This window comes from Cyrtonyx montezumae, unplaced genomic scaffold, assembly GCF_038088225.1.
Source record: "Cyrtonyx montezumae isolate F1298 unplaced genomic scaffold, pur_monq_1.0 scaffold_3, whole genome shotgun sequence".
NCBI classification, from domain to species: Eukaryota; Metazoa; Chordata; class Aves; order Galliformes; family Odontophoridae; genus Cyrtonyx; species Cyrtonyx montezumae.
This window is the reverse complement of record NW_027072034.1, coordinates 56998786-57026473: the sequence shown is the minus strand read 5'-3', so window position 1 is coordinate 57026473 and position 27688 is coordinate 56998786. Positions and strand designations below refer to the sequence as shown.

The 27688-nt window shown below is 38.9% G+C and overlaps 1 protein-coding gene across 1 annotated transcript in view; it reads right to left on the bottom strand.

The window, feature by feature from the left end:
- Window positions 1-27688, bottom strand: part of DSCAM (DS cell adhesion molecule) — a 435055-nt gene that overhangs the window by 22280 nt on the left and 385087 nt on the right. The window contains exons 25-30 of the mRNA XM_065741676.1: window positions 27441-27629; window positions 24163-24453; window positions 16809-16985; window positions 10551-10581; window positions 5271-5386; window positions 2038-2187 (exon numbers count right to left, since the gene is read on the bottom strand). Of these exons, the coding sequence (XP_065597748.1) occupies window positions 2038-2187; window positions 5271-5386; window positions 10551-10581; window positions 16809-16985; window positions 24163-24453; window positions 27441-27629 (954 nt within the window). The remainder of the gene's footprint in view (window positions 1-2037; window positions 2188-5270; window positions 5387-10550; window positions 10582-16808; window positions 16986-24162; window positions 24454-27440; window positions 27630-27688) is intronic.

Genomic DNA, 27688 nt, shown 5'->3' with positions numbered 1-27688 from the left:
TTCTGTGCTGTGAGGCTGCCCAAGCACATGAACTATCTAACCAGAAAACTGGAATTTCCTGCTTGAAGATCTTCAGAAGCTGCCTGCACATGATCCACAGCACCCTGCTCTGGGTGTCCCTGCTGGAGCTGGGTTTGTGCCAGAAGTCCCTTCCAACCCCAGCCATTCTCTGATGCTCTGACCCACTAGGCCTTCACCCACAATCTGGAGGAGTGTGGGAGAGCTTGCTGCTGGCACACAGAAGATCAGGGCTGGTCCTGCTGAGCATGTGCTGAGCAGCGTGCCTGCAGAAGGAACTTTGTAGCCAGGACTCAGCAAGCTCAGCTGCCTGTGTGATGGAAAACAGAACACATCTGGTGCCCCAGCTGTTAAGATACCACTGCTGCCACATGATGAAACAAAAGTACAGAATGCTGAGGTGAGCAACAAAAAGGTCCATGAAATAAAAAGGCCTGAAAATATAAAAGATCTACATGACAACTTGAAAATAGCTGTAAGGGAAAATTTGTCAACCGCTGGGTTTGAGTGTGCTTGGACAGGCACATTCACAACCTGAGCCACGTGTCCTGCATAAGCAGCTTTACATATCTTGTAGTAGTTCCTCTCAAAGCTATATCAGTGTCTTAAGTCCAGAGAACACTACATAAAATTGTTCAACCCAGCTCTGCACACTGCTGCAATCAGGTCTTTACCGAATAACAAAAGTGTTGATGAATTTCTCTTTCCACAGCTAAGCTGAACACACTCCTACTTATGAGTTAAGCCCTGGTTCAATTTGAGGGAAATTTTTCCCTGGCTCCAGTGGACTGAAGCACATAACTGCACATAAAGAGGTGAGGAACAGAAGAAGCTAGTGCTATAGGCTGCTGAGCCATGGGACAGGCAGGCAATTTTGAGGCAGTACCTCTCTCCTTAGGCAGTGTTTGAAAAGAATGGACTGCAATTCAGCTGCTCATCCAAATTTATTCTATCCACATGATAGAAATCCGGATGATTTTTTTTTGCTCGTACTGGGTAGGTTTGCCACGGTGCACATGAACCAAATGAGGACACTGGACCCAGAAGAATAATAAGACTATCTTAAGTCTCCTTATGCAAATGTCACAACTCTCCATAGACAAAAAAGGAATTCCACATGATGGTACTAATTTAATTCTCAAGAAATAATGAACCATAACTTATAACTAACTGAGCTAGAATATCAGCAAGGTCAAGACTACAACAGCTATCATTTATAAAGACTGGGGTGGTAATGAAAATTAAATGAAGATTTCCCAAATAATCTTCATTTTAAGTGATACACAAATGAACGTTCAGTATTTATGTTCACCAAACTCACCAAGTAAACAAATTCCAGAACTGACAGGGGATGAAAACAACCCAAGAAATTCAGAGATTGCATGCTGCTAGTGAACTGTATTGCTGTAATGTTCATAGTTTATATATATATTCCATCAATCTGGTCAATTTCTTTTCCATTTGCATAGATATGGAATACATTCACAAAAGAAATTAAGGAGTGACTGCAGAAGTGTATTAATTTATTACAGCTTTTAATCACTATAAGAATAACTCAGCATGAAGATATCTGGGAAAAAATAAAGTGCCATAATAACTAAAACTGGAAACATGACTTTTCCAGAAAAGAAATAATGAGAAATTCATTCCCTCCCTGATGGAGAGGTAAGAAAGTTGGACTTATTTTGAAATACAATATAGATTGTTCACTAAAAAAAATATTACACATTAAAAGCCATTAAGTTAATTTACTCAATCCATTCTAGAAATTAAAATCTACCATGCACTTGGTTTATTAATGCCAAGTATGAACTATTTCAAATTACACCTACATTTCAGATACATGCACAATTTTTACCACATTAAATCACGAAATTCAATTGTACAAGAAACGTTCTCTCCTGACCTAAATAGATTACTCTATGCTTTCAGAGAAATCCCCATGAGGATACAGGAGCACCACATTCATTTTCTTACCACTTTCTACTGCCCAGATAACATATTCTCTTATATGCTTACTTGTTCCTGGCCGGGCATCAGAGACATCCACCAGTGGTCCTGTAGCTTGTGACACAGACTGGTAATGTACAGTGTGGGTGACAGTCAGTGACTTCTGCTTAGACGTCTCTCCAAAGTCAGCATCAGTTAGTAGAACGGTGGATCTGTCATCTGCAAGCAGAAGTACCCATCAGACACTGAAAAATGGATTTCATTTTTGTTCACGTAACAGCTTCAGTGTAAGTTCCCAAACTTATTTTCACCTCTGTTCAGAGCTGAAGATGACTTTGAAGTATACACAGCAGTTTGGCAGCATCTAGGTGAAATTTCACAGTTCACAAAAAACCTAAAGAATAAGTATATTTTTCCTTTTTTTATTTAATCTTGGAGTTGTGCAACCAAGACAGTTCAGTAAGTTACAATAAGGTTCAATTCTCTATAAATATTTTTGGCCTTCATTTCTTCTTTACCATCTTTTAAATGCTGCCCTCTCCCCCTTCATTTTTTGAAAGCTCAGCTGATTCCTTCATCAATATATTCATAGTACCATAAAATCATCAAGGTTGGAAAATACTTCTAAGGTCATCCAGTCTAACCATCCACTGATCACCAATGTTTCCCACTAAACCAAGATCCTCAAAGTAACATCTACATGTTTTCTGAACACCTCCAGGGACTGTGATTCCACCATCTCCTTGGGCAGCCTGTGCCACTGCCTCACCATTCTCTTGGAGAAGAAATATTTCCTAACATCTAACCTGAATCTCCTCTGGTGCAACTTGACGCCATTCCCTCTAGTCCTATTGCTTTTTACATGGGAGAAGAGGCCAACTCCCACCTCACCACATCTTCCCTTCATGTAGTTGAAGTGAGCAATAAGGTCACCCCTGAACTTCCTCTCCTCCAGATGGAACAATCCTAGCTTCCTCAACTGCTTCTCGGAAGGCCTGTATTCAGTTCATTTATTTTCATTAGCATAATTAGTCCTCAGTGTAATCACTCTTGTCTTTCAAAAGGAGGTCTTCAGTTAATGTTGCTAACTAACCCTCTATTAGTCAGCTTTTTCTTCAGAGGGAATATTGCAGATGCGTGACAATAACTTAAGACTTGTCTTAGCGATTTTCCTACAGTTAAGCAACTTAGTACCCCACTGAAGACAATGGAAATACTATTGTAAGGCAGTTGAGCATCCCTAAGTCCAGTGTTTCGCTCTTTTGGAAGCTGAAGACTTAGTTCTACAATCTATCTCTGCACTGAAGAGCCTGCAACAAATCTCACTAACATAAATGTGAAGAAAAAAAAAAAAAAAGCTCTGGGGAGCTTTGTGCAAGTCATATGATTTTCTCACAATGTAGTCAGTCCAGCTGACTGTGGGCTTTCCTGACAGCTGAAAGGAAGGGTGTGAGATGAAGCTAGATCTTTGAAAGGACTGGAAAAAATGACTGAGCACCAACCTTCACTGCTGTATGGTTTGGCTGCCTATTGCCTCTCTATGCAGGAAGTTCATCATCACAGATCATGCTGCCTGCAGAAAGTCAGTGCTATACTGCACTTACTTTTTCTTTCAGTTGTGACCACCGAATTGTATACTGTTTGCTTCAAAGAGAAATTTGATCCTCTTGATTATGGAAGTCTTAACAGTGATAAATTTCCCACTGAATCTGTGCTTACAGAACAACTATATGTATGCTATCATATTTTCTTTTGCATTTTTTATCCATTTGTAGCAGCAATAAAATCCACAAAATGTTACTGCTATGCTATGCTATATTGTCTTATAATGCATTTCTAGACGCACTAGCAGCAATAGGGCTTCCACACATTTACAGTTGAGCACAGGTTGATGCACTTCTAAGCATTCCTGTGTAGTGGGTTTTTTTTGTTTGTTTTTTGTTTTTGCTGTTGAGGTTTTTTTTTTAATTGACAAGACACTATTGATGTGAACAATTCTGCGCAAAAACATATCTAGCATTTTTTACCCAAAGAAGGTCATAAATAGAATGAACATTATGAAATCAAATTATCCTGTCTGGCAGAAGATGAGCTCTTGTTCAGGTTGGAAATAAAGCCTTTTGGCAGTAAACTATATCAAAGCCTGCCAAAGTGACTGCTTATTCTGAGTACTTTGAGCAGAGTTGGCTATTTCCAAAGCACAAATCGCACTGCTATAGTCAAGGCACTAGTGGCATTTCTACTAAAGCCACCTAATGCTTGGCAACTGTAAATCAAAAGTAAAAACTGTCTTCAGGATGAAGTCTGGCACAAAACACTGCATCAAAGCACCAAACTTCGGTAAGCTTAAATTAAAATTAAAATAATAATAATAAAAAAAGAGTTTCTTAGGTTGAGCATAGGTATCCTCTTTTTCAAATCCACTCCACACTTAACTGGCCACCATGCTGGACTACCTCAGGTATGACAGGATATAGGACCAAAGAAGTTTGCCCCTACCCTAATACGAGTATGAGCAGGAAATGGAGAGATGCTGCTCCCCGTTTGCAAAGGCTTCTCCAGCTACATAGTCCCTGGGATACTGTTATATTCTCAACCACCAGTTTTCTTTTTCTGCATAGACCCCCAAAAGTTGGAAGTTCAGTAAGATCAGTCATTCTGGAGGGTCTTGCCAGTGTGTACCCATAAAGTCATGAGATCAGGAACATGTTGTGTTTTGACTACTTGAAAAAAGGAAATAAATCTGTTTACGTGAGACTTCAACTATATGCCAGCTGCAGCAGAAATATTGTTTTCTTACAATTGAAACATTCTTGAATTATGCATAGATACAAACAATAGTTGAAAACAAATCAAAATATTGATCATATAATTTGATACAAAAAGATGGATACAATATGCAAGTTTTAGGAGATGGTAGTTTGAAATCTTTGAATGCCAATGTTGTTGTTTCCGAATTTCATTTTGCTTATAAGTAATGCCAATGATTGTGCTATCTAGTCAAAGCCAAAAGAGAAATCAAAGTGAAAATAATTAAACTGCCACTCTCCATTTTCTTCAGACTGTTCTTCCCACTAGTTTCAATTTCCTAATGTCCTGAATAATTTTAAATATAGCACTGAGACTACTTAAAGAAGATATTTCAAAGAGGAGAAAAAACTGTTCATTTTTCAAATGTGTCAAATTCCTCTGCAGCTTTTCCTTCTTGATGTGTGCAGAGAGGGGAAATGTGTGATGTAAAGTATATCTACCTAAAGTGCCAGTTACATTAATCAGTGAAAATAAGTCCAGCAAGAGTTTACCAATGGTCTCCATTGTGTCCCTCTCCTCAATCAGAAGCTGTGCTCTGGGAATGTCTATGTGCATCCTCAGTGTTTGCTGCTGCTTGTTAAGTGTGTCTGATGTCCTGGTATTCTTGCTGAAACAGAAGAAAGGCAAACATATTAAGATTTAGCCTGACTGAAAATATACTTGAAGACTTCCTAAATATAACTATGTCCAGCTTAAACTAAAAATAATAGAATAATAATCAGCAAAATACCAATACATCTTCTTTTCCCCTCTTTAGAACAAATATATGGTATTAATTTATGTTAGATTAATGCACAAAGATTTGGTCTATTTGTTCCAGCAGTGATTTCCTGAAAATTTCATGCAGTTTTCTTAAGTGCTGCAATACAATGAAATTAATTAAGAGTTTGTAGAATTGACCTTTTCTTTCGTTCCACACAAATATGAGTAATGAAATAAGTAGCTGATTGAACAGGTTGGTAGGAAAATGATGTATTCTGATTTCTAATTATTTTTCAAATTTTCATTATTTTTCATTAGATTAATTCCAAATATCACTAGAATTAATAAATGAAAAAGCAAATAAATTGCTAGGGATTCCATTAATATAAAAAAAATTACAATAAATAAATAAAGGTTTTAGGTCCATTGATGTTGTGAGAGTAAAATTGCAAATCTTTGCATTCATGGATTATTTCTAATTGATTGATGCCATATTCTAGAAAAGAACATAAACCAATTATTTTATCATCAAGCAAACTAAAACAATTTCATTTTGAAGTTTGTGTACCAGAAAATGACTTCTTAAATAAGCTGTCTTCTAAAAGCAAATGAAAATGCGTAGTAAAATGGAGTGCTATAATCATTTCCAGTACAGAGGTTGCACCAAGAAATTTTCAGATTGCACTAAAAATTCAGGAACTTTTTGCCCTTTCAGATGTAATTACTCCTTCGAGAAGAAATATTTCCAAACACTGTTTTAGGTAGGGTGGCTGAGTAAAGTTGAGAAAAATCAGCTAATGGTATGATCCAAGTACTCACATATCAAAGAGCTTTAAAATTCAAGTGGAGGCTCATTTTCTGGTGTAAAGGAGCTGTAAATCACTCAGTCTAATTCTGCTTTGGCAATGATTTATTGTTATTAATGGAATCTTCAGAGGACTATTAAGCTGCTTGATGATAAGCTCACTTCTTTCCTGGGTGAGGGCCTCTACACTGCTGTTTAATGTACTTTGATGCATGCTGGATAAGCCCACATTACTAGGCAATTTGCCTGAGCTTCCTGCTGTGTCTCCACCTAACTATTCCAGGTTTGGGAGGTCTCCCTAAGTCCTTCTTATAAGGAATTTCCTTTTCACTCAGTGGTCAGTAATTCTTACACACATTTAAGACCTTCCAGGCACACAAGTACACCTCTTCAGCTGATTCTCACCTTCTGTGTTACCCTGCTCCCCAAGGCAATCATTATCTATGGCATCTCATGTACTTTAATGTCCCTATCTTTCAGAGATCAGGCAGCACCATTGCCATGATTGTACAGATGGATAGCTAAAATGCATTCAGCCTACAACTGGTGCCTCATTTAATCATTCTGAAAGCAAAATATCAGAACTACTCAAGGCTGCCAGGCTTGCCTCTATATATAATCAGTGGAGAATAGTAGTCACAGTGTCTTATTAAGCACATAAATTTTCACAGACATTTAGGATTCTAAAATGCAGATAAATTCCACTGTGATATTCTCGAAGTCTCTGCAAAGTCTCTGCATGGATTAGGTGCCACTCTCCTACTGGTTTTCACTCAAGCTACAGAACTGTTAAGATACTCCTATGTTATCTGCATACCAAATATGCTTGAATACATGCCCTTCAAAAGTCAGGCTACACTGGTCTTGTCCAAAATCATTAGTAAACCTATGATCAAGTAGAAAACTGAATTTATGAGATTCAATTTCAAACAATAATCAATAATCTATTAATTAGTGGATATATGCATCAGATATATACACAATAAATGCAGTATAAAATCAAGTCCAATGGATCCATCACTGCACTCTTCATCTGATCACCAGAGTTGTAGGTGGTAAAGTGATTAAAGGACATACTTTCCTCAGAGGATGCAGACTTTGGGATTGTAATTAGAGCTAGAAGCATTTTTGCAGTGCAGATGCTCTGCACCCCTACTATATCAAAGTATTCAACCATTCACAAATAATTGTTTGGGCCACAGAGGGCAGGAGGACATTTCCATATCTTTGCAATTGTATCGCTCATCTGTCCAAAGAGAAGTCTGAATTCATTCTTGGTTCCAGGGAGACTTCAGTGCAAAATGCAAGGAAAATCTTTCAAGTCAGAAGTGAAACCCAGGCCTTTCCACACAGGAAAATTCTCTCTTAATCTTGAGTTATGCCTCATCATGTGTGATCTCTCTTCTCTTTCTCAGTGGCTTAATTAATTCTCCTCTATGTACAAGCACAGTGGTATGGAGTGTCCAAACACAGGACAGGCAATTGGCAGTGGCAAGAAGGGTAGTGCTGATTAGCATGCTATCTCTTTCTAGTTGATGAATTTTAAATTATTATCTGTAGACCATAATAGTTAAATTTTCAGCTTTAAAAAAAAAGAAAAAAGAAAAAACTGAAGTGACAACAGCATTTAGGTGCCTCCAGGACTTGGCAGCAAAGCAGAGATTTTTAGGATTGCAAAACTGAAGTTTGGTGTCCAAGTATTTTCTAACCAAGGAAAATCCAGGCATCCAGAAATGTTAAGTCTGGTGGATGTGGAGTCTAACACCTAATTATTTAAATGGAGGAACCACACCTACTTGCATTTTCATGCACTCCACGCAGTGCAGTGTTAGAACACACTAGATATCTAAAGGGATTAGTGGCACTCCATGAAGCCATCCTGCGTGATGGCAGAGAGCTAAGCCACCTCACTGTTTCCTAATATCCACATTGGTGGTTGTAGAAATACACAAAAAACTAAATTATGTAAACAGTCAGAGAAAAGGATAATCAGGTAGAAAATATTCCTCACCCTTCACCATTCAAAATTCGAATGCTCAGTCAATTGCTACACTAATTCACAAAGAACTCTACAAGGAATGTGGCTGTATCTATCTTTTCACTGCAACGAAACATCAAAAAGCTGTGATTTTACAGAAGCAAGGATTTTTACTTTCTTGTTTAAAGTATCAACAACAAGTGGTGCAGCCCCAGTTAAACTGCTAACTGCTGGAGCTTACCCTTGCTCCCCAGAGGTTTGACTTAAACTGCCAAAGCTGGCAACTTTCAAAGCAAAGAGCAAAGCTCCATTCTTAATCTGCTTTACATGCACTCATAAAAATCTCCTCAAAGAGGAAGGTATACATACCTCTCTCCATCCCTCACCCCTTCCTAGCAAGCAGGGAATCATCTCTGCTTTATGTACAGTTCTCAAAGAACAAGGCACAACCCTGTCTCTTGATAAGCCTACCACAGCAGATTTTGCTGAAATCTAGAAGATACAAAACACCAGGAGCTTTATAATAGGTTACTGTTGCTTTAGAGCTTTATTATCCTTTGACTATTAATATACTAAATCTTCAGGAGCATCTAATGATGGATGTTGGTTCAGGTTTATCTTGGAGTTATTTCATAGCTATATCAGAACTGATTGAGAATGTAACCTGTGGAAAGCTCCTCAGAACAGCATCACTTTGAAAGATACAAGTTATGAAGTTTTTCCAAATACCCTATATCCTGTATCACCTGCTTCCCTTGGAGTCCTGTTTTAATGTTTATTCGTCTTTGTTCACACTTGGAGAAATATAAAATACGACTATTTAATAAAAGCAAGATTAGTTTTTAAATAAAGGAATAGGACTTGATTTTATTTCAGTGCTGGTGAAAGTAAAAGCAGAAAAAAAAGGAGTGAGAGACAATTATGCGGAAGGACAGTTCTCAGCTAAAGGCTGGGAAAAGATCCAACTGCTCTCCTAGTCTAGCAGGTAGGGAGGGTAAAAAACTCTATGAGCTCACAGTTAGCCTTGACAGAGGGGAAAATGGGACATTTATGTTGGAAGTTTAATAGTTTTCTAAGCATCAAAGGAATGAGACTCTGAAATGGCCTTGCAGAGGGGATGATAAGACCACTGGGGCTAAGCAGGGCTAAGGAAGAGGTTTACTAGTATTGCAGAGGTATTATGTGTTGTCACTGGGACTGAATATCTTCATCAAGTATTTTTATACCAGACCATGCTAGGTTTCTTTAGGGAGCAGATACACCAAATACGGTAAATTGTGCCTTTTTTTTTTTTTTTTTGCATGAAAATATATCACAGCATATCTTCTTGAAGTTGCTTAAATGTGCATTCTACCGCTAGCAGGTTTCTAACTTGCAAATAGGAACAATGTGACCTGACCTCCATGACCAGTCTTGTTAAAATCTATGGGATTATGCACGTGTATCTGTAGACTGATGGCGCAGAGCTGAGTTCACACTAAAACCATCTGTCACCATATCTTCAGTGTGTATTCTTACAGTAGATGAAGAAATTTGTCACGGGTGAGTACAGTTCGTTTGACAAAATATCTGTGACATTCTCAATGTATTGCTAAAAAATAAAAAGATTTTCTAGCTAACCAAAGATCTCCTGAACTTAGAAACCCTTGTTGATCTCATTTTCAAATACATGCATCAGTTTTAAATGTTCGGTGTTTTCCCCAGACAAAACAGTAAACACTGAAGATATGAAATTTCCATCTCTAAAGAAACTGAGATGCCAGAACAGTCATTCTGCTTCAATTCCACAACTGAATTAGATTTCTGGTTGCTGAACTGATGGAACAGAATTGAAAAATAATAAATAGATTTTCTGTTCTTATATACCTTAGGGTATAAGCAGATACAAAATATAACTGAAATCTTGCATAAAATAATTTAAAAGTTTGGATAGATTCACATCCAGGTACTTGCTGCCTTCAAACAAATAATGTCCAAAAAGCACATATTTTGAAAATATTTTTCTGAACAGGAAAAACCTTTAATACAATAGTTCTCTCTCTCTCTCTCTCTCTCTTTTTTTTTTTTTTTTTACTAATATATTCACTCACAGATACTATCCACAAATTGTTTTCCCCTATTTCTAACCATCCGTGTGTCCTAGTTCTTTGCAAACAGACAAATGGTGTGTTTTGAGAAAGGTTTTAGGAACAGAAGATGTACTTCTTTAGTCTCCAAATAATGTTTAAATACAGTGCCATAGCTGACAGATATTTTCCAACCTAAAAACATTAAATTTATTCTTACCTCATGAGCATTTCAGCCAAACTCTTTGCATCTAGAAGAAAACAGAAGAGATGTCAGGCTGATACCAATCTATATCACAAATAAAACTCTATTTGATAGATTAGGAAGTTTTTTGAATCAGTCATGTATAAGAGTACTGTCAATTCTCAGATCAGTAACAAAGATAAATGTCTCTAAAAGATCCTATTTCTTGTCGAGACTGCATTTCACTACATTAGAACTTTTTGCCCCAGAGAACCTATTTTAATTCTCCAACAGCCCTGAAAATGCTCAGAGATGCACTAACAAGTGCTGGATTTGAATAGAAGTGAGCATGGAATAAAATAGAATCTAACTGGAAAAAAACCTGCAGATACTCTTTAGAAGTGGAGGCAGACAGCTGAATGACTAACAAGACTGACTGTTCCTTCATGCCATGGTTAGGAAGTGAGTGAATGAAGAAGACAGAAATGTTGACATCCGTCAATGGGCAGGAAATGAAGCTGATCTGGATGAACAATTACCAGTCTGCCATTTTTAAACCAAACCTGGCTATGTGGAGGTCTGAGCAAAGGAGGTCTCCAAGGAGTCAGTTTGTTTTGTTCTCAGGCATGAATGTGTAATAATTCAAAACTACTTCTGGGTCATCATTAGACAGTACACTGAATAGTAGATAGCTTATTTCCACATGGATCAGCACTGCAGAATGAGGCGCAGCTGAAGGGGAAATATTCCTGTTGTTGTCATTGCTGCTGTTATTAATGTAAAAACCTTTGGGGATATCAATATCCTGGTGAATAACAGATCAAAGAATGCAGCTGAAGGGTGGTTCACCCAGCATTCCTCAGGTAACTTTGAGTGAAATTTTATCAACACAAGTAATGCAGTGATATTATTTGGCAAAAAAAGAGCTATACTTTTTCTCTCCTACAGTCTGCAACTACCCAAACATTTAAAAATGCTGAGTTCAGAGTCCTTAAGAAACAGTATCACACAGCAACAAAGTGGTCTTTTGTGCAACCAAGTGAAGCAAATCTGAGAAGAAAACCATTCAAGTCCCAAGTCTTCAAGAAACTAGTTATTTGAAACTTTGAACAACTTCTCTTAATTCCTATTTGTAAATCTACCTGCGTCTTCTAAGACATTTACTAGATTTGTCATTGTCTTCCTCCTCTCACTTCTGAAACTCTTTTCGTTCATTAATTACATCTTGGGTCTCCTACACCTGCAATTTCCTTGCTAGCAATATCATTAAACATCTTGCTTTTAAAATTCAGAGGTTGCAGGCAAAAACAAGCCACCATCTTAAAGTATCACTCTGACTACATTTATATTAATTTTTAAAAGGAATGAACAAAGGGCTCTTTTCATTTGTAACAGAATACCTTCTACCAACTTTCTGCATTCTATTCCTCTGATGTTGTGCCAGCTTGCCAGTCTTAGGCTTTCTGGCTCACCTATTACTGTAGCAGCTGAAACTCTGTGCTTCTTCTAGGTCTGCTTATTTCATTCCTTTATTTTTAATCTCCCCTTGTCGCTTTTTAGCACAAAGAATGGAAAATTCCTGCTGAAGGGAAGGGCTCTTTGTGATGTCTGATCTTATCCAAACAGTACTCCATTTAGGAGTAAAGACTTTCTTTTTTTCGTACTGTTTGGGATTGGCATTTTCTGTGAACACTCTTGTAAGTGGTACTACATAGTATGACACCAAGATGACAACATCTTTGTCATCAGTCATAAACCAAGCTACCAGCAAGCTCCTGTTCCCAAATAACATCCCAGACAGTTTGGGTACTGACTTCCAAGGATTCAGAAATGGACTTAGATCTTTCAAAGAATAAGCAAATAAATAAAAAGACTGGCTCCAAGTTGTTTTGTTTTTTTTTTCCTTTTTCCTATACAAATGCAAGAATCCCAGAGTTCTGAAGTGTCTAATGCAGTCCCTCAGCTGTACTGACTAGATTGTTAGAGTCACAGAAATGCAAAGGATATTGTCTGTGCATTTTCAATCAAAACAATGAAGCATCATGAAAGACGATGTTATGTGCCAAATGCTGAATGTAAAAGTACTGCAGAAAATAAAATAATGAATACAATAGAGTATAACTTACTAAGCAAGTTATTGCAGTGGACAGCAGCAATGGTGACTTTACTGGACAAACAACATAAAATAGGATTGAATGAAAACATGTATCACAGGGAAAAGAATCTTCTGTATAAGCTGAAGCAAACCTTAGAACCCCAGAGCAACTGAGTATGAGAAAAATGTGTCCAAAATATCAGCTACAGGAGAAATGCCAGTTTCACAAGATAATGAGTATAGACTACAGACTGTAATGCATACTTTCTGCATGATGTATTTTACCAGTAAACTGAGAAAACTTCATAAAAAATGTCCCAGCCATTGTCCTATCTCCGAGCTTTTGAGTAGAGAAAGCAGGGCTTTGAATGGCTGATGACTGAGTGAAGGTGTTGCCAGCATAGCCAAGCTTTAATGAAAAAGACAAACTTTTCTCCATTGCTTTGGTACATAACTGTGTTGACTGGCACTGGCCAGGCAACAGCCCTTAATTCCATTCACTCATTTAAAATGCTTAAAACATTTGGCTTGCCATTTGGGAAATCAGGGTCCACAACACAGTTTCAAGTCGCATGCTGCCACTTTTGAACTACCATGTTGCACTGACACTTTCTGCTTGGATTAAGATGAGCTGAGTTTAAAAACAATAGGGAAACTATTTAAGTACTAGTGGAGTGAGGTGAACAGTGGAGAGAAAGCATGCTAAGTTTATCTGCTCTAATTGATCAACTCCATTGTTGCATGAACTTAGCAGTCAATTGACCTTGACTTGTGGAAGTACTGAATTGGGCAAAAAATCAGGGCTTTGCTGAAAACTAGACTTTCCTTCTGAACTGAGTACTCCTGGAGAAATAAATCATACTAGATGTTGCACAGGAGGAAGACAAAGATTTACTTGTTCCAGTGTGCTAAAACAAGAAGCAAAAATATTAAGGATGGAAAGAATGCTCTTATGCTACATTCACCTCACAGAAACTGGAACCATGACACTACTGTCTAAAAGAACAAATCTGAAAGTTTGAATGAAGATGTACAGAAAATAAATCTGCAATTCCCACTCCTTCTGTCGAGCACATTCAAAGTAAACACATCTCTTGGAGCCACAAATGCAAGAATTACATTTGTAACTTGTATAAAATCTTTTATAAAATCTCATGGTGTAAATTGTTATTTAAAATGTAGACTGAAGGAAAGCAACTGATGGGTTTAATATCGTGATGTAGCAAAAATGAACCCTGTGCCTCAAGAAACACCACCAGGTGTTTCATATCAAATGACAATAACAAGATATTTTCCATTTCAAAACCAATTCAGAGAAAGTTGAGCACAAGAATTCCTACAGTAAAACATTTTTTTTATAGTTAGGTCAGAAAAATGTACACATGAGTTTCAGATAACATAATAAGGGGTTCTCTGAAACAGCAATGTTGATTGCCACTAAGATTTTTAGAACATGAAATATTCTCCAGAAGGGCAAAAAAATGGTTAATATTAAGTAACTCTGATATTGGGAATGAACAAAATGATGGAAAAAATGGTATAAAGCTTGATGAAATCAATGAAAGTAGATTGAATAATTAAGACCAATGAATATAGAATTGTGGTAATCAGCCATGTCAAGCTAAGCCTATACTCTGATCAGAACAAAATTCTCATTTTTTAATGACATTGAAAATACTCCTGCTGAAATAGGATAAGGTAACTTCTAAATATTATATTTATATTTCTGCATATTAAAGTTTTGGTACCTCAAAATATTTTAGGATTCTTTGATTTTACTAAGAATGTAATATAATGAAAAAAATTACTCATCATGTATGATTTCCAAAATATAAACTGATAAATATCAAAATATAATTATAAGCAGCGTACATATTTTTCTCTTATATATGAACTCATATATTTTCTCATATATATGAACATTACACTGTTGGTACTGTTCTCAGTTTGGAAGTAAATAAGATAATATCTGATAAATGTTCAGAAATGACATGATCAAGTTAGCTAGAATATAATGAAAATAACAAGTCACTGATCTAGACCATCAGGTAGACTAGTGATTTAGCTATATTAGTATGAGATCATAAATATCAAGAATACAAGCCTTAGCTATACAATGGAGAATGTTATCCTATTGTACTGTAATTAGAGAACTGTCAGATGATCTCGATAAGATGTTAAAAGTAAACTCCTATGTTGATGTTACAGACAAAAAAGTGAATTTTGCAGCTATGTAGAGAAGAACATAATGTAAAAGAAGACTTAAAGACTTTTCCTCCATATCTGTTGCTGTCTGTCTGTTTCTGAAATACTGAGCTAATTTCTATCATACACAGAAGAGGAAAGTTACTGGGAGATTACAAGAGAACCATAGAAAATCCATAAAATGAATACATGATGGGATAGTTACAGAGAAAAATTCAACATCTGTTTAGTTTTCCAATGAAAATATTAAGAAATCACTTGATCAGTTTAAAAAGAGTATCATCAAATATCAAAAATGTGAAATAAAAAAGAACTTCTGTCCCTGTCTCACAAACAGAAGTATAATGGGATGAAATGGTTGCAATGTTGAGCCATAGCTTGACAAACTCAGATAAGAAGTGAGATGTAACTTTACAGAATTGGTAATTAAATACCGATGACTCTCAAAAGTAGCAAGGATTTCTTTGTCACTGTCTATGTTTAACAGAAAATATTCTTCTAAATTTGTATATTCTGAGAGGAAATCATTCAGATAAGTTATGCAAAGCCATACTGGCCAGTGATCATCAGTCTTCCTTAAGGGATTGTAACTAGAGAATCTAAGAAAAACCAAATGTGCATAACCATGATTTCCTGGAGCCAAATTGCTTAGAATATCCTGCTCATTACTAGATGGAATTACACAATATTTCTGAGAAGATAAGATAATAGCATTTTCATCACCCCTACCCCACCACTTTTTTAATGAAGAAAGTATTGCTCAGAGGTAAATGACTTAAAAGATTTCAAATGAAAAAGTTATTATACAACAAGCTAAAGAATCAAAATGCCCTGATTTCCAGAGCAGTATCTGAATTATAAGGCTAGTTGTCCTCTTTGATCTATGAATTTGCCCATGCCTAGAGGCTCTTTGTCTCTGTCCTTGTTGCAAAAATATCCAAAATATCATTACAAGAGACAAATGAGACCCAAAAGAGAGAGAACAGATGCTAAGGTGAGAAGGAATACACAGGATTGACAATGGTTTTAATATGTTGATACCTATTTTGGATAAAATATGAATAACTAAGCATTTTGGAGAGGAGAGGAGAGAGAGGAGAGGAGAGGAGAGGAGAGGAGAGGAGAGGAGAGGAGAGGAGAGGAGAGGAGAGGAGAGGAGAGGAGAGGAGAGGAGAGGAGAGGAGAGGAGAGGAGAGGAGAGGAGAGGAGAGGAGAGGAGAGGAGAGGAGAGGAGAGGAGAGGAGAGGAGAGGAGAGGAGAGGAGAGGAGAGGAGAGGAGAGGAGAGGAGAGGAGAGGAGAGGAGAGGAGAGGAGAGGAGAGGAGAGGAGAGGAGAGGAGAGGAGAGGAGAGGAGAGGAGAGGAGAGGAGAGGAGAGGAGAGGAGAGGAGAGGAGAGGAGAGGAGAGGAGAGGAGAGGAGAGGAGAGGAGAGGAGAGGAGAGGAGAGGAGAGGAGAGGAGAGGAGAGGAGAGAGAGGAGAGGAGAGGAGAGGAGAGGAGAGGAGAGGAGAGGAGAGGAGAGGAGAGGAGAGGAGAGGAGAGGAGAGGAGAGGAGAGGAGAGGAGAGGAGAGGAGAGGAGAGGAGAGGAGAGGAGAGGAGAGGAGAGGAGAGGAGAGGAGAGGAGAGGAGAGGAGAGGAGAGGAGAGGAGAGGAGAGGAGAGGAGAGGAGAGGAGAGGAGAGGAGAGGAGAGGAGAGGAGAGGAGAGGAGAGGAGAGGAGAGGAGAGGAGAGGAGAGGAGAGGAGAGGAGAGGAGAGGAGAGGAGAGGAGAGGAGAGGAGAGGAGAGGAGAGGAGAGAGGAGAAAACATCAACCATGAGAACTATTTTCCTTTCTCTCAAAATAACAACAGTGGACAAAATATGCTTTACCTGCTACATATCACAGGAAAATAATGCTCATTGAGGATGCCATTTGGTTACAGGCAGCACCATTTGTACTTTCATGTTTGCTAAGTATGCACACATAAGAGAATAGTGACACAGTGCTCATCTTACCTCGCAGCCTCTTCAGCCTCTGCTCCCTCCTCCTTCTCCGCACAATCAGCAGCATCACAAAAAGCAGCAGGACCCCAACCAAGATACAGGAGATGGTCACCAGCATCTTTAGCCCTTCGTTGGTTGCCAGCCCCTCCTCACTTTGCACAACTGACTTAATGAGTGGAGGGATTGTACCTGGAAGCAGTGTCATTACATTAGATGCTTATGAAAGAAGACAAAATATTGAGTTCTCAGAAAAAATAGCATGCTATATCCTTTCACTACATGCAAAATATTAAGAAGGATTTATCACATTCAGGATGGATGCTATGTTTGTACGTGTAATGGCCATGCACACATTATCAGTCATGAAGGTATGTGTGCCACTGACCGCAGAGATTCACTGATTATCAGAAATCAAGAGGACATGCATAGATTGGCAATGTCTAGGATCTAGCAAAATCTGTGAAAGAAGTCCATGTTTGCTGAACAGACAAATGCTGCAATTAATTTTTAAGTAACATTAAATCACTACAAAGTTGTAAGAGATCTCAGAATTGGTACCTGTCTACAATACTCCTTAAAATGGAAAAATAGTATTGCTGTAACAGATTTATGCTCTCTGCTTGGCTTTCCTTTGTAAGGCACATGTACAGCAATACATATTTTGTGCTAAAGACTTCACATGAATCCTCTACCCAGTAACATTCCATTATCACATCTTAGAATTGAAGTAGTGCTATTGATCTTAGATTCAGATGGCCAATCTGATGCTAATTCACTACAGAGTGTCTGACATTACACTCATCAATAAAACAGAAGAGTAAAACTGGATAGAAATGTGCAAATTTTGAGAGTGAAACGAGGGAAATGAATTACAAAGTACTCCCATTGGCAGGCAGCTCGCTTTTTCATTTTGGGACATATTTGCATTTTGAATATACCTAGCTTCCTGGTGATATGTAATACCTGAACTTTCCTTTTTTTTTTTCTTTTTCCTTATTTCTGAAGGATGTGAGAAGAATACAGCCCTTTCTTTGGAAAGCTGTTTAGTCATGGAAGGCTTCTCGCCCATTTCATGATTACTATTAAACTGCTGCATGCAACTATAAATGAGGCTATAAAACGTAGATTTCTTTGAAATGGATAAAAACACACAAGTATTGTGAACTGTGATGACTGTCGATGGAAGCTATTCAATTTTAACCCGCTACTGAAACATAAAATTGGCTACTCACTTCCTAAAAGGATAGGAAGATGAGATAGAAAAAGACACATCCTTTTTTACATTTTAATTGCTGTATTGTGTGATATAGCTATATCCCATTATGGACCATACAGTATCAAAAAAAGAAAGGGAGGGAGGGAAGGAGGGAGGGAAGGAGGAAGGAAGGGAGGGAGGAAGGCAGGAAGGAAGGCAGGCAGGAAGGAAGGGAGGAAGGGAGGGAGGAAGGGAGGGAGGAAGGAAGGGAGGGAGGAAGAAAGGGAGGAAGGAAGGGAGGAAGGAAGGGAGGGAGGAAGGGAGGAAGGGAGGAAGGGAGGAAGGGAGGGAGGAAGGGAGGGAGGAAGGAAGGGAGGAAGGAAGGGAGGAAGGAAGGGAGGAAGGGAGGGAGGAAGGGAGGGAGGAAGGGAGGAAGGGAGGAAGGGAGGGAGGAAGGGAGGAAGGGAGGAAGGGAGGGAGGAAGGGAGGAAGGGAGGAAGGGAGGGAGGAAGGGAGGAAGGGAGGAAGGGAGGGAGGAAGGGAGGAAGGGAGGGAGGAAGGAAGGGAGGGAGGAAGGGAGCAAGGGAGGAAGGGAGAAAGGGAGAAAGGGAGAGAGAAAGAAAGAGAGAGAGAGAAAGAAAGAGAGAGAGAGAGAAAGAAAGAGAGAGAGAGAGAGAGAGAGAGAGAAGAAAGAAAGAAAGAAAGAAAGAAAGAAAGAAAGAAAGAAAGAAAGAAAGAAAGAAAGAAAGAAAGAAAGAAAGAAAGAAAGAAAGAAAGAAAGAAAGAAAGAAAGAAAGAAAGAAAGAAAGAAAGAAAGAAAGAAAGAAAGAAAGAAAGAAAGAAAGAAAGAAAGAAAGAAAGATAAAGAAAAAAAGACACTCCCAAGGTGAGTGCCATAACCACATTGGAAATATGAATTCTTTTGTATATTTCTTTATAAGAACAGTTTGAGTTGCATATAATGAGAAGAGTAGTTCCCTCAAGGGAAGGAGATAAACAGAAAAGCTAAAACGATCCAAAGCTATATCAGGTATTTCAGAAGAAAATATTTTCTTATAGTTACAATTTGAATATATATATTTTTTATTTTCCATTGCCTGGAATAAACATACAGTAGGATTTTTTCTTCTTATCTTAACCGAGATACCATTTTTGCACTACTCTAAAAGCAAAGAAAGTGATTAGATGGAGAAATGGAAGAACTGTGAACTCTTGAAGGAAATAGTAATAACTTTCTCTAAATCCTCTTGAATAACAAAGGGCCAAATTCTACATTGGAGTTACACGGACAATTGGCTAAAGACTGCTTGCTTCAATATAACCTAAAATTATGTCTTGATCTTCCTAACACTTTGATTCAATTGAGTCTCCTCAATTTCAACTAAACCTTAAGTGTTTAGGCAAGTGAATATCATTTTGAATAGCTCTTCTAACTTTAGCTCTTCTAAACCTTATAACATTACTTACAAGCTTCATGAAAAGAGCAAAGTGTGAGTTTATGCATCCTTCACATTATCCACGTGTAGATTAACAGCAATTGAATTAAGAATTACTATAACCTAAAACTGCTATGCAATGAGAAAGCACCATTTCAATATTAATTTTCTGTCACCCTACATTATGGGTAGGAGTAGAAAAGTGAAAGGTTTTCCCAGAACAAAGTACCAAACAAACTGGGATTATTTATTTATTTATTTGTTTATTTATTCATTCATTTATGCATTTATTTTTAATTTCAGGTCAATTTGTCATCATCCTTTGTTAGCCTGCTCAACTGGTACTTCATAGGAGTTGAAATCTGAATGTTTCTGACCATATTTACTCCCATTGCTTCTTGTGTCTTTACATCTGTCATGGGTTTTCCAGTGTCCTGACTGTTCTTCACAGTAGGAAATCCCCTGGTGGGTGAGAATCAATTAGCATTGCTTAGAGCAGCTACCAAGCTGACCTGATTTAATGTCAGGCCACTGAGTTGCTGATCTCTGAGTCAGGAAGCTTCTTTGCAGTGCTATGTACTACAGTTGCACATTGCTAAAAATATCTCCTCAAGTGTTGAGTGCAAATGTTCTGAAAAACAAAGGGCAAGGAGGTCACAATATTCTGCAAGCTGAAAGTGGTTAGCTGAAATATCTATGAACAGAAAGCAAAGACCTGCACATAGATCTGTCATTAACCTTTTGACCCAGTTCTCCAGGAAGAGACGTCAGGTTAAGAATACTTAGCCTCGATATTTCTCAGGAGCTCTAGTGCAGATAATGGCCAGCTACTGCAGTTCCAACAAATTGACTGAAATAAGACATAACTCAAGGATTTCTATGAAGTTTGTGAAGGTATTACCTAACACTACTAATGTTCCTGAATTGTACTTAGTATTTTGTATCCTCAAACATCCATAGGAGCATTATACACGGTCTCCCACAGTATTCTCCTAAGGAAACTGGCAGCCCGTGGTGTGGACAGGTTCACTCTTCTCTGGGTGGAGAACTGGCTGGAGGGCCGTGCCCAGAGGGTAGTGGTTAATGGAGTTAAGTCCAGCTGGCGTCCTGTAACGAGTGGTGTCCCCCAAGGGTCAGTTTTGGGGCCCATCTTGTTTAATATCTTTATTGATGACCTAGATGAGGGAATTGAGTGTACCCTCAGTAAGTTTGCAGATGACACAAAGCTGGGAGGATGTGTCAAACTGCCTGAGGGTAGGGAGGCCCTTCAGAGGGATTTGGATAGGCTGAACAGCTGGGCTGAGCAAAATGGGATGAGGTTCAATAAGACCAAGTGCCGGGTCCTGCACTTTGGCCACAATAACCCCATGCAATGCTATAGGCTTGGGGCAGAATGGCTTGAAGAATGTAGAGAGGAAAAGGACCTGGGGGTGTTGGTTGATGCTCGGCTCAACATGAGCCGGCAGTGTGCACAGGTGGCTAAGAAGGCCAACAGCATCCTGGCCTGTATTAGAAATAGTGTAGCCAGCAGGAGCAGGGAGGTGATCATCCCCCTGTACTCAGCTCTGGTGCGGCCGCACCTCGAGTACTGTGTTCAGTTTTGGGCCCCTCACTACAAGAAGGACATTGAGGCCCTGGAGCGTGTTCAGAGAAGGGCAACAAAACTGGTGAGGGGCCTGGAGCACAAGTCTTATGAGGAGCGGCTGAGGGAGCTGGGATTGTTTAGTCTGGAGAAGAGGAGGCTCAGAGGAGACCTTATAGCACTCTACCACTTCCTGAAGGGGGGTTGTGGTGAGGAGGGGGTAGGCCTCTTCTCCCTGATAAGTAATGACAGGACGAGAGGGAATGGCCACAAGTTGCGCCAGGGAAGATTTAGATTAGACCTCAGGAAGCATTTCTTTTCTGAAAGAGTGGTCAGGCACTGGAATGGCCTGCCTAGGGAGGTGGTTGAGGCACCATCCCTAGCGCTGTTCAAGAAGCGTTTAGATGAGGTGCTTAAGGACTTAATTTAGTAGTTGGGTAGAGATAGTGATAGGAGGATGGTTGGACTAGATGATCTTTTAGGTCCTTTCCAACCTTATGAACTTATGAACTTATGAACTTATTACCTAATCTTCAAAGACCTATTCTTGCATTTGCTTTACTTTGAGGGCAGTAGTGACCCCTAGAAGCTGGAAGGGGATAATCTCACATCACAAGAGGAATCAGTGGTAGAAGTAAGGTTGGCACTCAGAAGTGAGTGATGTACAGAAAGTTTCCACTCATGGGGATTTTTTTGTTTGCTTGTTTGTTAGGGTTTTTTGTTTTGTTTTGTTTTTTGTGTGTGTGTGAAAGAAAAATTCACTTTATGAAAGCAAAACGATTCTGCAGGAGTTACTGACAGAAAATTCTTATTTCCAATCGGAAACTATTTTCCAGCTTTGAAGCTCCTTTAAGCCTACACAGTGTATCAAGACTGAATGAAAGGGAAGTTGGGACACTGTAGTGATAACTTTTATTTTAGAAGCACTGAAATAGCTCATGCTTAAACTTGCTCATGCTTAAACTTCTTTATGTTGGAATACACATAATAAGTATGGTAGTAAGAATGAGCTTATCATTTCAGTTCTGCATCAAACGTAACAAATTCAGAATGCTTGGAAACTGAAAATTGCTTTCCCACTCATGTTTTCCCCTCTCAACCTTCTGGTCATTATTTGAGATAATACTGCCTCTCTAAGGAACAGTATAGTCTTGACAAGTCATGCTTGACAAACAAAACTATTGATGCCATAAATAAGAGATTTTCAAGCTGACCAAAAGCTGTGGCCCAGAAAATTTATTGCTGCAACCATTTTTATTGTTTCATTTTCTCACTTCTAAGGATGCCATACAGTAACACAAGATTAAATGGCATGTAGGTCGCAATATGTGAAAACAAATTCAGTCAACACCTGAGAAAAAAGGAAAGTTTGATTTCAGTGCTTTCAGTAAAAGTTTAATGTTCCAGACCTGCATTTGTATGTTATTCCATTTTAAATCATGGCTTAAGACTGCCCCAGACATATATATGTGACAATTATCATGGAAAATAAATAAATAAATAAATAAATCCCTGAAAGTTGGACGTCACTGGTATAAAAATACCTGAAAGGATAGAGAGTAAGCTTAGTAAAATTGAAAGAAGCTAGCCCGTAATATTTGAACTAGTTATTACTGACAGCATCTTTACCACTTAATAAAACAGGTCCTCAGTCTACCTGTCAAGATCTATTAGCATTTGTACAAGAAGTACTTGGACCTTCATTACTTGCAGGCCTTTGGAGCTGAGACAAAATTATCCTACATCTGAAATAGTGTGAGGACCCTGTTGCTGCTGTAATGGCTGTGGTACCATTAGAGGATGTGTAAAATGCAGAGATTTAAGCCCTGCCTGATTCACAGCCAGAAGTGGAGTGACTGACAAGATAACGTGTTTGTTTTTTCCCTCTTTTTCTGGCTTTTGCAGAGGTGGGCAGTAACACCTGGCAAAAAGGCAGGATGCGACAATTCCCTCATCCCCTGTGTGCTTCTTTTGTCTGGGAATGGCCCCTGTTGCCTGCTCTTCCTAGAGCCATACCCTTACCAGGGTATTGTCCCAGAGAGTGCTACTCAGTGTGGGCCAGAACTGTAACCAATGACACGTGAACACTACAGATTCCTGAATGGTTAGAAATTGGGTGCTGTAGCTGGACAGTTACCAGTTCTTGTTTGAACTTGCTCACTAGTCCTGTTTAATTTAACAGTACAGATGTAGCCAAGTGATTGCACAATGTAGTACAATATCCCTGGCAACACAGTGATGTATTATATTGGATGTCCAGAAAAGCTCTGGCAATTCACACTAGAGCAATTCAGATCGCCATCTGGAACCAGCAATATAGACTTCTTGCCAGAAACACTGCCATTCCTTACTATAAAGTCAGCAGAATCACACATGTGCCATCATCATTTCCAATAAATATGTGAGGATATGAGCTGGAGTGACTGACAAATTGGAGTGTTTGCTCTCGCTGTCTCATTCTGGCTTTGCAGGGGTGGGCAGTAACCCCTGGCAGAAAGGCAGGATGCAACAGCTCCTTCATCCCCTGTGCCCAACTGCTTTGCATGACAGAGCCATCTGTCACAACCATTAGCTTCACTCTCCCTTGTCTGTAAATACGGATAATAGCATTGCCATTGCTTTGCCCTTGGAGGGCATCCTTGGAGGATGTTGTCTGGAGGGTTTCCTGGAAGACAAGCTAGTTAGCCGCTCCATTGTGTCACATAATAAGTTTTGAGCTGTGTCACAAGGACACTGTATGGAATAGCAATGTGTCTGATCACCGTAGTGAATGGCTCTAGGAACCAACTGTATACATGACAAAAATTTCATGGAACAGATGCATGAAATACATGCCTCTGAGAGCACTGGAACTAATGACACCTGCAGTCTTATGGTTACATGTCTCATGGTCGATTGACTTTGGTGCTGGAACATTTTCTCAGCAAGGACAAATAAACAATCCCTCTTTTCTGTTTGTCAACCTATTGTCATGAAATCTATAGGCATTTTACATCTTTGAGAATGTCACTCCTCTGTCAGCATGGCTAACCAGAATTAGAAAGGATTTAGTAGAAATTAGATTAACAGATAGGAAGACGTAAGGAAAAACATCAAATAAGAAGTTAGAATAAAAACAGTGCCTCAGATACGTAACTAGAAAGATATACTTACTGCCATCATAATTGAGCGTTGCAAATTTGGCTTGCTTCTCTGCACAGCCAGCACTGTTGCACACTCTCATTTGCAATTCATACCAGGTTGCCTCTTGGAGGTCATACAGTATGTAGGACTTTGACAGAGATGTCCGCTGTGCAGTTGTCCAGACTGTTGTCCCAAAGGGCCGGTACTCCAGGGTGAAAGAAGTGATGGGGCAGCCACCATCATTCCAACCAATCAGGTTCAGCCTCACTCGCGTGGTGTTGATGCTAGCAAAGAGCTCTTGTTCCTTTGAAAACTGTGGCTCTGGTAGCAATGATATATTTCAAATGAAATGCTTAAGTATTACAGTCACAGAGCTCTCAAAAATATAATACTGAGGGGATAATTTCTGGGAAAGCCCTAACTTCATCTTAGTATCTACATATTCCACTCATGTTTGCATGGATTGGCAAGAGTCAACTTGTAAATTGAGGACAAGCTTCTCATTAAATACCTCTGCTCACTGTATTACAGGAAAGGAAGGGAATTGGGCAGACTTTTGGAAATTACAGAGGTTTTCATTTGCAGAAAATGTCAATTTTGAGAAAATAAAAATAAATATATATATTCTAAATATTGATATGTTGACTTCACACATGTATTTGTACTTTTAGTTTTGCACTTGTAATTTAAGATATTTCTAATCAGAAAAAGGTTGTCATTTCTACTTTCTGTTCTTGTTTTGGGAAAAAATGTTTCAGTTGATACGTAAATTAAAGTTTTTTGCCAATTCTATGTAAGAGAGGTATACAGACAGTAAAAGTGGCACCTTTGAACTGATATAATAACAGCAGGTTGACAAGACGTCACCAACAAATGTTATTTATTTTAAATACATTTATTTAGAATTGTAAAGTACTTGGAAGTATTATTCTGCTAACTGTTCAGCAGAAAAAAATATTTTACTGTTGTACATTACAATTAATGTAATGAAAATTACAGCATTCTATTTTATTCTATATAGTAGAAGCAAAAGGCTGGACTATTACGTAGATAAATTATCGGTTGGACGGTCATAGCCAGATCATTGTCAACAGCTCTATGTCCAGGTGAAGGCTGGTCATGAGTGCTGTCCCCCAAGGGTTCATCTTGGGACTGGTGCTCTTCAACATCATCAACAACGCAGACAGTGGGATTGAGTGTACCCTCAACAAGTTTGTTGATGACACCAAACCTGAATGATGCAGTTGATACAAAAGAAGGAAGAGATGCTACTCAGAGGGACCTGGAAGGGCTGAAAAAGTGGGCACTTGAGAATCTAATGAGGTATAAACAAGGCCAAGTGCAAGGTATTGCATTTTGGTCAAGGCTACCCCAGATATGTGTACAGACTGCGAGAACTCCTTGAGAGCAGTCCTGCAGAGAATGATTTGGAGGGTCCTGGTGGACAAGAAGTTTAACATGAGCTTGAGCACTTGCAGCCTGGAAGGCGAACTATATCCCAGGCTTCATCAAAAGAGGGGTGGCCAGCAGGGAGAGAGGGGTGATTGTCACCCTCTTCTCTGCCCTCATGAGGCCCCATCTGGAGTACTGTGTGCTGACCCCCACACAAGAAGGAGTGAAGCTGTTGTAGTGGGTTCAGAGGATGGCATGAAGATGACTAAAGGGCTGAAGCACCTTTCCTATGAAGATAGGTTGAAGGAGTTGGGCTTATTTAGCTTGCAGGAGAGAAGGCTCTGTGAATATTTCAGTGCAGCCTTGCAGTACTTGAAGGGAGCTTTTAAGCAGGAGGGGGAACAACCTTTAAGATGGACTGATTGTAATATGACAAGAGGTAACAGCTTAAAACTAAAAGAGGGGAGATTCATGTTAAATACTAGGAAGAAATTTTTTTCTCAGAGGGCAGTGAAGCACTGGCACAGGATGCCCAGAGAAGCTATGGTACCCCATCCCTGGAGGAGTTCAAGGCTGGGCTGGCCATTCTGATTCTATCATATAATTCTATGAATGAGGCCAGTGTTGTGCCTTGATGAGATGTATCAAAAGGTACACTCATTCACAATTTCTACAAGAATTAACCAGAAAGTGGTGATTCCTGCTGTGTAAAGTGAACTGTTTTATTTGGTTCTGTTAATAGCTTAGTTTAGAGTTGCTTCTACAGCACTCACAGGTATAACAATGACTTCAACATTCTAAATCACAATACTCCATTCAGTCTCCAGATGTAACATGGGTGTGTATGTCTAATTCCATAAAATATCAAAAGGCTGAAAGATTTGATGTTTTATGATCTGCATATTACCTGAACCATGTATAAACCTCCCCTTACTCAGGTAAAAGAATCCGAAATATCCAACTCTACATGTCACTTCCTTAAAGGTCAGTGGACCATTCTCCCTATTTCAGTATGTACAGAAGCAATCTGCTGTCTCTTCTGAGATTCAGCAAATCACACCAATTGTATCTATTGTATATTTGGTCTTCCTTATGTCACGGAGCGTTGAGTACAATTTCCACCTTGCTGTGACACTTTGAAGATTTGCAACTGCACAGGCGAGATGAATAACACTGAGGATAGACTTTCACAGTAAACTACTACAAAACAGAGCCCACATCAGAATATTTGTTACAACTGGTGTGAAGAGATGCAAGATGAGTTGATCTTTAGGGCACTGTACAAAGCTACTCCACTCTGTGGAAATACCACAGCTCTAACTGGGTCTGTAGCCAAATCTGTTCATAATTGTGAGACACACTCATGTGTACCCTCAACAACTATGACGATGATGCTCACTTCTGAGTTACTTAAGAACTCCATACATTCTGGCTATTTAGCCTTACAGTATTTTATGCAAACTTCTATATCTTTTTCACTTATTCTGCTCAAATGGATGGCTCTTTTAATACCAGCCTGGAGAATAAATGAGACATTGGCTCAATTTACACCGCATATATATGTACCTCCCATCATCCTTCAACACTCAGAAAAATAAACTCCTGAAGTAGAGGAAAAAATTTCCTCTTGGAAATAGGAGTAGTTGGAATTATATAGCCTATGATAAGAGAGTCATTGGTTTCCCAAAGATCTAGCAATGCATTTTAAAACAAAATTATTAATGATATAAGGAAAGAAGATCAGCTAATATACAGTTCAAGTTCTGCAGTGACAGCCTTTTCTATCAAAACATGAACACAATGGAAATGTTTCCAAAGTCAATATTTAAAAATTCAAACTTGTCATTGAATCTAACTAAGATCTATAGCAGGAGGCAGGAGCTTCAGATGGGCAAATGGGATGCAAATCAACATACCTTTTCCAAGTGTTTTGGCCTCAATGATCTCGCTGATGCGTCCTGGTCCCACTCCATTCTGAGCAGTTAAAGTAAACTTGTACCAAGTGCCGCATTTCAGTGTTTCTAAACGGTAGGACCTCTCACTAGGGCTAATGGGAAAACTGCCCCACTGCTCACTGTTATCTTCTGAGTACTGCAAAATATAACCTACAGGTAAAGCATAAATGGCAATGATAAGCCAGACACAAATCAGAAATTCGACAGGA